The 11,955-nt window shown below is 39.1% G+C and overlaps 1 protein-coding gene across 1 annotated transcript; it reads left to right on the top strand.

Annotated features, from left to right (window-relative positions):
• Positions 1-128: 128 nt before the first annotated feature.
• Tapdelta (Translocon-associated protein delta) lies at positions 129-7,349 on the top strand. Its single transcript, XM_070104323.1, has 6 exons — positions 129-261; positions 1,779-1,897; positions 2,247-2,321; positions 5,838-5,927; positions 6,930-6,995; positions 7,107-7,349. The coding sequence occupies exons 1-6, from the start codon at positions 213-215 to the stop codon at positions 7,209-7,211; spliced, it is 504 nt and encodes a 167-aa protein (XP_069960424.1). The 5' UTR covers positions 129-212; the 3' UTR covers positions 7,212-7,349.
• The last annotated feature ends 4,606 nt before the right edge of the window (positions 7,350-11,955 follow it).

Below are 11,955 nucleotides of genomic sequence, written 5' to 3'. Positions count from 1 at the left end.
TCCTCTGTAATATTTACTTTAACAATATAAATTTTATATCAGAGTAATGGAAGAACATTGTAATAAGTGCATGAGGCTGTATGTGAGGGTTTATATTGTTTGTTATGTGATTTTTAGTTGACTTTGTACAGTAGTGAAGGAGTTGGAGGTTGAAGCTGTCAGTTGCTGCTTGTACTTCGAGGCGGGAGGTTGTTGTCTCTTTCTCTGGCGCCATGAAGGTCCTCATTGCTGTATTTATAACCCTTGTGGCTGTTGTTCATGGTGAGACACGTAGGAGGTTCTTAAAAGCAAAAATACTCCATGAAAAATATGATTTTGTTGAAATTAAGGTAATAATGGGATGTTTTTCCTTCGCAGATTTCACCGATAAAATGTTTAAACTTGTACAATATTGAGTGTATTTTACACTAGCGGTATTATTATATCTTACAAATAATAAGAAATGTAAGGAAATTAACCAGAAACAACTTTGGTAACTCCCTCAGTCAACACCCCGAGGGACCGGGATCGATCCCCGGCACGGGTGAAACCTAAGCATATTTAGGCACATAAAAATATAATTACACATTTTGGTGTACTTTATTATGTGTCAGTATTATTATGTGTCCGTATTTTTGTGTGTCAGTATTTGGCACTACATGTTACGGTCTCATGATGTAATCTTACGGGTTTAGCGCTTCCCCTTGATTATAATACGGTTTCTTAAGTTTATTCAGGTATACACAAGTATAGTTACGTAGATTATTATACGAGAAACCCCCCCAAAAATAATCGGTAACTTATTTCCATTGGTGTCCTTGATATTACCATCGAGGTCCTTGATATTTCCATCTAGGTCCTTGATATTTCCATTGAGGTCCTTGATATGTACATTGAGATCCTTGATATTACCATTGAGGTCCTTGATATTACCATTGAGGTCCTTGATATTTCAATTGTGGTCCTTGATATTTCCATTGAGGTCCTTGATATTTCCATTGAGGTCCTTGATATTTCAATTGAGGTCCTTGATGTTTCCATTGAGGTCCTTGATATTTCCATTGAGGTCCTTGATATTTCCATTGAGGTCCTTGATATTTCCATTGAGGTCCTTGATATTTCAATTGTGGTCCTTGATATTTCCATTGAGGTCCTTGATATTTCCATTGAGGTCCTTGATATGTACATTGACATCTTTGATATTTACATTGGGTCCTTTTTATTTATACTGGGGCTCTTGATATTTACATTGGATCCCTGATATTTATACTGGGGCTCTTGATATTTACATTGGATCCTTGATATTTACATTGGGTTCTTGATATTTGTACTAGGTCCCTTGATATTTACATTGGGACCTTGAGATTGCAGTAGGGCCTTAATATTTACTTTGTGGCCTTGATATTTACATTTGTCCTTGATGTTTACACTGGGATCCTTGATATTTACATTGGGGGTCTTGATATTTACATTGGGGGTCTTGATATTTACATTGGGGTCTTGATATTTACATTGGGGGTATTGATATTTACATTGGGGGTATTGATATTTACACTGGGGTCCTTGATATTTACATTGGGGGTCTTGATATTTACATTGGGGACCTTGAGCCACAAGAAATGCAAGTCGTCATCTTTAACACTGTTTTTAATCTTTTGCTATGCTAGTAAGGGGCCGTCTGGTTCGACAAATTCCTCAATAAAAGTCTAATGTAAATTTCTGTATTTTCATGGGTGTTTATTAATTTTTCTAAGATATTACTGTAAGTATTTTTGTGATTAACACGCTTGTCCTTTCAGGTGAGTCATGTACAGGAGCACAAGTAGAGGCCGTGGGCTTTACCTCTCAGGATGCTACCATTGTAACAAAAATTGCTTACATTGCTGATTTTACGCTATCGTGTTCCAATGGTGCAAAGGTTAGTTTCGTCTTGGTGATTAGCCCTTAAACTGCCCAAACGTAGATCTACATTCACTCGCGTAGCGCTCCGATAGATCTACATTCTATTTTACATTTGAAGGCATGTAAAATAAAACGTCGATCTACGTTCGGAGAGCTACACGAGTGAACGTAGATCTGCGTTTGGACAGTTTAAGGGTTAAACAGTTGTAGATATAACAGTAAAATCTATATTGGAATATACCTGGAGTATGCTCTAGTGTTTTCTTCTCAAGTGTTCTTTTGATCATATTGATATTCTTGAGAATTTTACTCTCAAAATTCAGTAAACTGTATTTGGATGAAATTTTTATGACTTTGTTTTTCAGGATATTTCTTTGTATGCTGAAACTGTGGATGGGATTGTTGGTGTTGCTCGTTCAGTTGATGGCCTCAAATATCAAGTAAGATAATGATAATTTTCTTATATGTTAAGCAAGGCATAAGGAAGTTTTTATTTAGGCCTTCTGTACAACTTTAAACTTGTACAGTGGCCTTGTATATTATGTATTATATACATATGTAGAAATTAACCTAGGATACCCCAAAGAAGATAAACAAATGCCTTATTTCCAGTGGGATTCGACTTAACATTCAAGAATTCTATCGTGTTAAATACAGGCTTGATTATTCATTAGGTACTTGTTCCCAACAATTTTGTTTTCCTTGTCATGCTTGTGACCAGCTCTACCTGGAGCTCATTACCTTTGTAACTTGGTCATGATTGTGACCAGATCTAGTTCATTACCATCGTAACCTGTTCAGCTATCAAAACTTTGGTGTCCAGTCCGTAGACCCATTATGTACCTCTGTAATCTTTTGACTACCACCCACAGGATGGGTATGGGGTGCATAATAAACATATTAAACTACACTAACTTCCCTAAGGATTGATGCTTCGCTACCTAACGGCAGCACCAAGACTGAAGTATGTACATGTAACTCAGAATTCCACCATTTCCCCAAAGCTCCCTAAATAGTAGTAGTAGTAATAATAATAATAATAATTAATAATAATTAATAATAATAATAATAACCACACTGCTTCAAGTTCCATAGTCTCTCTCTTCAAATCAGATTGCCACCCCTATTTAAAACTCCTGGATCTGTCCCTTCTACTACCTGTATCACTTATCTCTTCACCAGTGGTGTGCAGAAGTCTGGTGATGCCCGGGGCCAACTCCTTGATTGTATGCCCCAAAGACTCGAATATAAAGCCTAGTACTGAAAAATATTGTAAGAAAAGGAGATATTTTGAATATGTAAACACAGATGAAGCTTGAAATAAACACTATTCGATTTAAATATAGATCAACCAAATTTATGAAGTTTTTTCCCAAATGATACCTCCTGTCAGAAAACACTTGAATTACTATACTTTTTACATCAGCTGTGAGAAATTCTTTTTCAGTGCTTGTTAAAGACAGGTTGGTTAGTCACTCCTGTGACATTCAAGACCTCAGATATGTTTTTATTAATTGCAGTTTTGAAAATGACCTTTCACAATTTGCTACTGAAAATGCGATTGTAAGCAGTAATCTGTATGAAACACACATTGTCGGAAAGACTTCCCTCCCATAATGCAGTAAAGACTCCAGAGCATCTCTAGGATAGGGGAATGCTATTCCTTCCAGCTCAAAGGAGCATCACAAAATCAATTTCATCATATAACTGAATGGCTGCCATCATTATCTTAATTTGCAAAGTCTGAACATTCCTTTTTTAATTTCTCTTGTTCATCTTCAATTGGGGCACACCATTTTCTCTGGACAGAAAGGATACACCATGTTAAAAGAATAAAGGGCTAACCACTGCCTCTGTAGTGTGGTGAGCCTCCAAAAATTGATTTATCTTATTTCCCCCTCTAATTGTATGCCACCCCCCCCCCCCCCCCCTTTCCATTTGGATGCCCAGGGTCACCGCCCCTTTGGCCCCTCCCCCTCTGCACGCCACTGCTCTTCACTCTAAATTATTTTGAGTTATTAAATGAGAAATAAAACTAAACGAGTGTGCTACTCTTGAGTCCCAATATGACTCGGTTTTTAGCGAAAGACTAATCAGACCGAGAGTCGAAGTCCTAAACGAATCTTTTATGAGTGAGACAGAATTTGGTAGACTCAAACCAATCTGATATTATCCTGATGCCAAATGACTTCGAAAAGGTGATAAATGACATGCCCATGCACTCTGCCCCAGGCCCAGACTCGTGGAACTCCATGTTCATCAAGAACTGCAAGAAACCCTTCTCATGTGCTTTTAACATTCTATGGAGGGGGAGCAGGGACATGGGGGTTGTCCCATAGCTGCTAAAAACAACAAACATAGCCCCACTCCACAAAGGGGGGCAATAAAGCAATAGCAAAGAACCACAGACCGATAGCACTAACATCCCATGTCATAAAAATCTTTGAAAGGGTTCCAAGAAGCAAGATAGCCACCCATCTAGATACTCATTGGTTACACAACCCAGGGCAACTTGGTTTAGAGCAGGTCACTCCTGCTCCTGTCCCAGCTACTGGACCACTATGGCAAGGTCCTGAATGCTCTAGAAGACAAACAAAACTCAAACTTTGCAAAAGCCTTTGACAAGTGTGACCATGGTGTAATAGCGCACAAAATGCGTGATGAAGGAATAACTGGAAAGGTTGGTAGATGGATCTATAATTTCCTAACAAATAGAACACAGAGTAAAGTCTGAGGCAGCTACTGTGAAAAGATGCTCCACAAGGCATAGTACTCGCTCCCATCCTGTTCCTCGTCCTCATATCTGACAGACAGATGTAAACCACAATACCATGTCTTCCTTTGCAGATGATGCCTGAATTTGCATGAGTGTCCTCCATTGAAGACACTGCAAAACTCCAGGTGGACATCAGCCAAATCTTTAAATGGGCCACAGAAAACAGTATGTAGTTCAGTGATGAGAAATTTCAATTATTCCAATATGGGAAACGTGAGGAAATTAAAACTATATCAGAGTATAAAACGAATTCCAACCACACAGTAAAGTGAAAAACTAATGTAAAAGACTTGGGAGTGATAATGTCTGAGGATCTCACTTTCAAAGTCCACAACATTGTATCAATTACACCTGCTAGAAAAATGGCAGGATAGATAGTGAGAACCTTCAAAACGAGGGATGCCAAGCCCATGATGACACACTTCAGGTCGCTTGTTCCATCTACGCTGGAATATTGCTGCACACTAACAGCACCTTTCAAGGCAGGTGAAATTGCTGACATAGAAAATGTACAGAGAACCTTCATGGCACGCATAACTGAGATAAAACAATTCAATTACTGGGAACACTTGAAGTTCCTCAACCTGTACTCCCTAGAATGCAGGCAGAAGAGATGCATGATTTTGTACCCTTGGAAAATTCTAAAGGGATTAGTACCAAACTTGCACACAAAAATCACTTCCTATGAAAGCAAAAAACTCGGCAGACGATGCAACATTCTCCCAATGAAAAGTAGGGGTACCACTATCATGATAAGAGACAACACAGTAAATGTCAGGGGCCCAAGACTGTTCGACTGCCTCCCAGCATACATAAGGGGGATTACCAATAAACCCCGGGCTGTCTTTCAAGAAGGAGCTGGACAGGCACCTAAAGTCAGTACCCGACCAGCTGGGCTGTAGTTCATATGTCGGGTTGTGTGCAGGCAACAGTAACAGCGTGGTAGATCAAGCCCTAATCCACCATGAGGCCTGGTCACAGACTGGGCCGCGGGTGCGTTGCCCCCAAAACCCTCCCTTTGCAATTCAAACCTTGGTTTAAAGAATTTGAATTATCCTCTTCCTCAGATTAAATCTGATTGTTTTCAGTTCCCAAGCAATTAAGAGGTTTAGCTACCATAAGGTTCTCATGGCTTCAATAAATGGGCCAACATATTAATATAATCTGCACAATTCTTCAGGTAAGTTGGGTTGAGGATGCAGCCACCGCAGTATCTGGCGAGCGCCCAATTAAGCTCTATGATGATCAAGGTTATGCTGCCCTCAGGAAGGTAAACAAAATCATCCATTTTGTATATATTTTGCATTAATATTAAACATTTGTTTTTTATTGTAGGGATGCACCTTTTCAATTACTAAATAAATTTGAGTATTCTATGCAGTTTGTATATTGAGTAATGGAAAACATTCAGTATCACAAGTCAGTGATAGTTTCATTTTTTTTTTTTTTTTTTTTTTTTTTTTTTTTTTTTTTTTTTTTTTTTTTTTTTTTTTTTTTTTTTTTTTTGTTACATAAGATATGAAGAGCCACATTTGGGGCACTTGAGGGTAATATATAGTCTTTGAGCTGCATGTTGTGCATCCCTGATATATTAGATGTTTCGTAGTGGATTAAACCCAGAGGTGAGAGTACATGTATTAGGTTACTTGCCTACCTACTCGTGGTCTTGGTAAATATCTCGAAGGGGAAGTGCCTCGATGCCAGTGCAGGGTTCTTGGCTCAAAGAATTGGAGCTGCCCTTCTCTTCATTGAATTGCCTCAAATTTCCTAATTGTATGGACCCTATGGGTTTAGCACTTCCCCATGAATGTAATAATACTTCAGTCAAGTATATAAAAGAATATAACTGTCCAGGGGAGTTTTAACTTGTAGAATTTTTTTTTTAACCAATTCAGAATACAGTTCTGGGTTTCGACCAGATAAAGCCTTGTACAAAATATCTTTCTCCAGAGAATGGCGATCCAAGGAACTTGACATGTCTCCTTCCTTAAATCAAACTTGAATGCTTCTTCAATTAAAAAAAAAAACTTCTAAAGACCTTGGGAACATTTTGCTGATGCAGTTATTAAATTTTATTCCTTGGTGGTCAAAAGACTGGACTGCAATTAGTGGACAGGACTGAGCCTCTGGGAGCACTCCTTGAGCTGAAGGATCCATGTGGGTAGCTGTTCATGAAATGTATTATTATGTTATTCTATACGTATAGTAGAGCCACCATTTAAAAAAAGGACTAACATGCACCATATCACATAAAAATTCTATTTACTCTCAGGCTCAGCGAGGCAATGAGGACACGTCGACTGTGCAACCAATTGCAACTATTAATCTTTATCATCCAGTAAGTACATGTGGTTAGCAGTCATTTTGCTATATCAAGTAATTGTTTGCTTGAAATTTAATACTTGAGTACCCATTTAACATGTATATTTTCATTTTTTTTCTATTACAGGGTGCTTACAGAGGCCCGTGGGTGCAGTCCGAGACGATGGCTATCATTGCTGCCATCTTTGTATACTATTATGCTCTTACACAGAAGACGAGGCTTATGGCTTAGACTCTTCACAATAAAATGCTCATTTGAGCACAAAGGTGTAATAAAAGTGTTAAAACTTTGTACCAGTAGAGACGTGTGAATGTGACTTGTTTGAATAGAAACAGTTGTTTGTAAGATGTTAATAAACTCTTGTAATAAGCATTAGTTTGGCTTCAGTGACTCCAGTACATATACAGTAAAGTAGAACCCCTGTATCCACTGATTTTGTATCCATGGTTTCAGTTATCCACTGTTTACTGTGGCCCAAAAATACCTTAGTTTGCATAATAATGGCCTTTAAGTGCAAAAGTAGAGAAGTTGGCAGTTCTACAAGGCCTAAGAGAAGCCATGAAGTGCTTCCCATCAGTAAAAAATTGATAATTTTCCACTTATGCATAATATATCAGTTAAACTTGATAATAGGTATGTATAGGACTTGTATATAGAGTTTGCTACCATTGATGGTTTCAGTATCCATAGCAGGTCCTTGGAACTTATCCCCTGCAGGTATGGGGGTCCTACTGTACTTTTAAATTTTTTATTCCTTAAAGAAGGTTCTAGGTGTTTGAGCTAGCCCTTGTGGTTTAGCACTTTTTTTTTATTTTAATAATAATAATAATAATAGGTGTTGGCAGTTTGGAGGGATATGTTGTGTATCTTTAGCACTTTTTTTTTATTTTAATAATAATAATAATAATAGGTGTTGGGGCTTAGTTTAGACAGCAGTGTGTTTGTCACTTGATTAGGAGTCTGAATCTCGACCCTTCATCACTACTACTAGCATGTTATAATCCATACAGGTCTAGTGCTTCATATAGGTACTGTGGCCTGGTGGCTAAAGCTCCCGCTTCACGCACGGAGGGCCCGGGTTCGATTCCCGGTGGGTGGAAACATTTCGACACGTTTCCTTACACCTGTTGTCCTGTTCACCTAGCAGCAAATAGGTACCTGGGTGTTAGTCGACTGGTGTGGGTCGCATCCTGGGGGACAAAATTAAGGATCCCAGTGGAAATAAGTTACAGTCCTCAATGACGCACTGACTTTCTTGGGTTATCCTGGGTGGCTGACCCTCCAGGGTTAAAAATCCGAACGAAATCTTATCTTATTAATTAGGAAGGGGTGTCTCTTCCCATAGGGTACTTGCCTGTTAAGAACCCAGCATCTGTTACAACAACTAGTAGAAATATTTTCCCTCTTGTCTACACTTCCTGACACTGAACAAATTGTAGATAATTATTATGGAATGTTCTTCATGGGGAAGTGGAGCAGAATTCTTCCTCCATAAGCCATGCGTGTCATAAAAGGCGACTAAAATGCTGGGACCAAGAGGCCAGTAACCCCTTCTCCTGTATGTGTTACTAAATTTAAGAAAAAACTTTGGTTTTTCTTTTTAGGTCACCCAGCCTTGGAGAGTAATGGCTGGTGCATTGAAAGAAAGAAGAAAGATTGTGGAATGTGAAAAATATTACTAAATTTAACAAAACAATAATTTTTCTTTTAGGGTCACCCTGCTTTGGGATACAGCCAGTGTGTTTAAAAAAAAATTTGTTTACTTGCTTATTTTTTACATAATCTGTGTATGAGCTCAGTGATCATGAAAGTAGCAATCTGATAATGATAATATAAATCTGATAACATTCAAAACACAAGTCCCAGTAGTTTGTAAATAAAATGAAACTAATTCTTCAAGAGAGGTACATTGAAGCTGGTGAATGGCTTTTGATTTAAGAAATTGAAACTTCTCTTCCTCGCATTACACATCATTGTTTCTTCCTCACCCATTCCACTTTCCACCATTCATTGATGCTCGGGAGGGGCTCTTAATTCAAGCAACTTAACTTATCCTCCTGCTTCTTTGAATTGTAAATGATTTGCCTCTCATTCCTTCGGTGTTGTATTACCCTTATGGATTTAGCTCTTCCCCAATTAAAATAATGGAGGCCCTGATCCAGGGAGCTATAGCTGTCATCTCCATTCCTCAATCACTACATGGCCACCACATGAAGAATTAGATACATCTGCAACATCTGGGTATCTTTAATTTGTTGTTTCACTACCCATTAGTTTTATTAATACGATTAGTACTAGTTACTACCCATTGGTTTTATTAATAGGATTAGTGCTTAGTTATGATTGTAATACTAATACAATATAAAAACATAATGTGAAGACCATAGAAGTATTTACAAAAGACGAGGTAATCATTCCCTCACCCTGGGAGTAAGTGATAATAAGCAATAGTCTTGAAGACTATGGTTTAGAGCCCATTTTGATGATACATTGGCATCTGGTTATTCTAAGATTAGAGTATATTTAGAAAGTATTGTCAGTGATGTTGAGTACAGGGACCAAGAATGTGATATAAAACTAAACGAGGCAAGAAGTGTAGTGAAGTGTTAGGTACTCTGTAGTGCAATGATAATGTGTGCAGGTCACCCCAAAACAGTACCTGGTTGAACCCTGAGCAAGGTAGAATGTATTGGCAAATCTAGCATTTGCTCTCCCCTGCTCACCAAGCAGTAAATACACTGTACTTAGGAGTTAGTTGTCCTGTGGAAAGAAGCTTGGCTGTCTGGGTTAATTCCAAGACAGTGTTTTTTACCAGCTGAATGTTGTGGTGTAAGAAATAAAGATGATTGTTATGTGGGGTGAGAATGATAAGGATGAAAGATGCTTGGAGTACAGTGAAGGGTGTTCAATAGGCCTGCATGGAGAAGGGAGAGTATAATAATTCGAGACTAATTTTTAAACTACCTTGAAATTATGGAAGCTTTTCTGCTTAGGAGACTTCCTAGACAATACCCTAATACCTGACCTGTATGACCTGATGCAAGGAATTGAACCAGTCCTCCCTTTCCTTAGACTGAATCCAAATGTCTTCTTTCTCCCAGACACTGTATGAGCTCTGCAAGTTGAATGCTTTACCTTAAGTAATGCTGTAGTCTACATCAGTGGTGCCTGAAGCCCAGTGCTGGTAACATGAAGTCTCCTGATTTTTTTTGCATGTGCCATAGACATGTGGGCTCTATAATTCAGATAAAGTTTAAATTTAAATATTTTAAGCATCATAGGCTTGAAGCTGGTGAATGGCTCCTTATCCATGGAACTTTGTGGGAGTGCCTGATGCAGATGAAATGCTTTTGAGATAAGGAGCTGGAGCTACTTGGCCCTTTCCTTCAGTGTCCTGTGGATGTGGCCTGGTAGGCAACAGGATGCTGAGCATCCTTGGTTCAGTCCCCGGCAAGGGTTGAAACATTAGGTGTGTTTCCGTAAGACACATCCTATCCATGTTCACTTATCAGTAAAATAGGTACCTGAGTGTTGACTGGTGTGGGTCGCATCCTGGGACAAAATTGCCCTAATTTGCTGGAAATGCTCTGCATAACAAGGGACTTTCTATATACAGTGGACCCCCGCATAACGATTACCTCCGAATGTGACCAATTATGTAAGTGTATTTATGTAAGTGCGTTTGTACGTGTATGTTTGGGGGTCTGAAATGGACTAATCTACTTCACAATATTTCTTATGGGAACAAATTCGGTCGGTACTGGCACCTGAACATACTTCTGGAGTGAAAAAATATCGTTAACCGGGGGTCCACTGTAGTAGTATGTCATTGTCGGCTAGACCTGTGTACCTTGTACATGTACTTGTAGAAATAAAGATTATTATTCCTGGGATCAAACTTGAATAATTAACATTCCCCAAACACTATGAGCTGACCAATTTGTTTGAGGTCAACTTGTGGTTCCTGGCCCCACCTGACCAGCCAGGCTGTGGTTTGTATGTTGGTTTGTGTTTTGCCAACAGTAACAGCCTGGTTGATCAGGCCTTGATTCACCAAGGGACATTGACCCCCAGAACACCCCTCCGGGTATATCTCTTCAGCTTCAGTGTTTGGCAGTGTTGGTTTCTGGCTTCAAGAGAAGTTCCTTGAAGCCAGTGAGGGGATCTTGTTCCAAGGTATTGGATCTGATATCTTGTATCAAACCAGAATACCTCCTATTTCCCAGATGCCATGTGACCCCATACAGGTTTAGCACTCCCGAATATAATACGTATTCTTGATGCTGGTGAGGGGGCTCCTTATCTAAGGAATTGGACCAGTGCTCCCCTTCCTTGGATCGAATCTGAATGCATTCCATATCCCCAAGTGCTGCATGACCCCTATGGGTTTAGCACTCACCCAATGAACCGTAGTAGTTGCCTCTTGAGCTGAAAATACTTCCTAACATCCCTTTTTTTTTTTTTTTTTTTTTTTTGCCTAGCATGGGCCAGTAGGCCTGCTGCAGTGTTCTTATGTTCTTTTTGTCAGCTGTATGTCCCTTTTGGGTTTAGTGCTTCATCATGAAAATAATCTAGTTTTGATGGAAATAAGTCACTGACACTTTTGGGTTATCCTAAGGAAATAGGTACAGGTACACACACAGTTACACAAACCATACCACGGGTGGGGATAGAACCCGCGATCAGTCTCAAAACTCCAGACCGTCGTCTTAGCCACGGGTTCTATCCCCACCCGTGGTATGGTTTGTTTGCAATCGTGTCATTACGATTTCGTGTGTCATAGTTACACAAATTATACAAAGCAACATGTGTAAATTATCTAAGATATCCTCCCCCCCCCCCCCAACAAAAAAAAGAGTCAAATTGACTTCTCTATGATAACTATACTTACGTGTACGGTATAAAACCTTGGTAATAGATACAAACTTAAGCAAACACTAAGACTTACTAGACAGCGTTAGGGTCCTGGGACACC

Source organism: Cherax quadricarinatus, chromosome 91 (assembly GCF_038502225.1).
Source record: "Cherax quadricarinatus isolate ZL_2023a chromosome 91, ASM3850222v1, whole genome shotgun sequence".
NCBI classification, from domain to species: domain Eukaryota; kingdom Metazoa; phylum Arthropoda; class Malacostraca; order Decapoda; family Parastacidae; genus Cherax; species Cherax quadricarinatus.
This window is presented reverse-complemented; position numbering and strand designations above follow the sequence as displayed.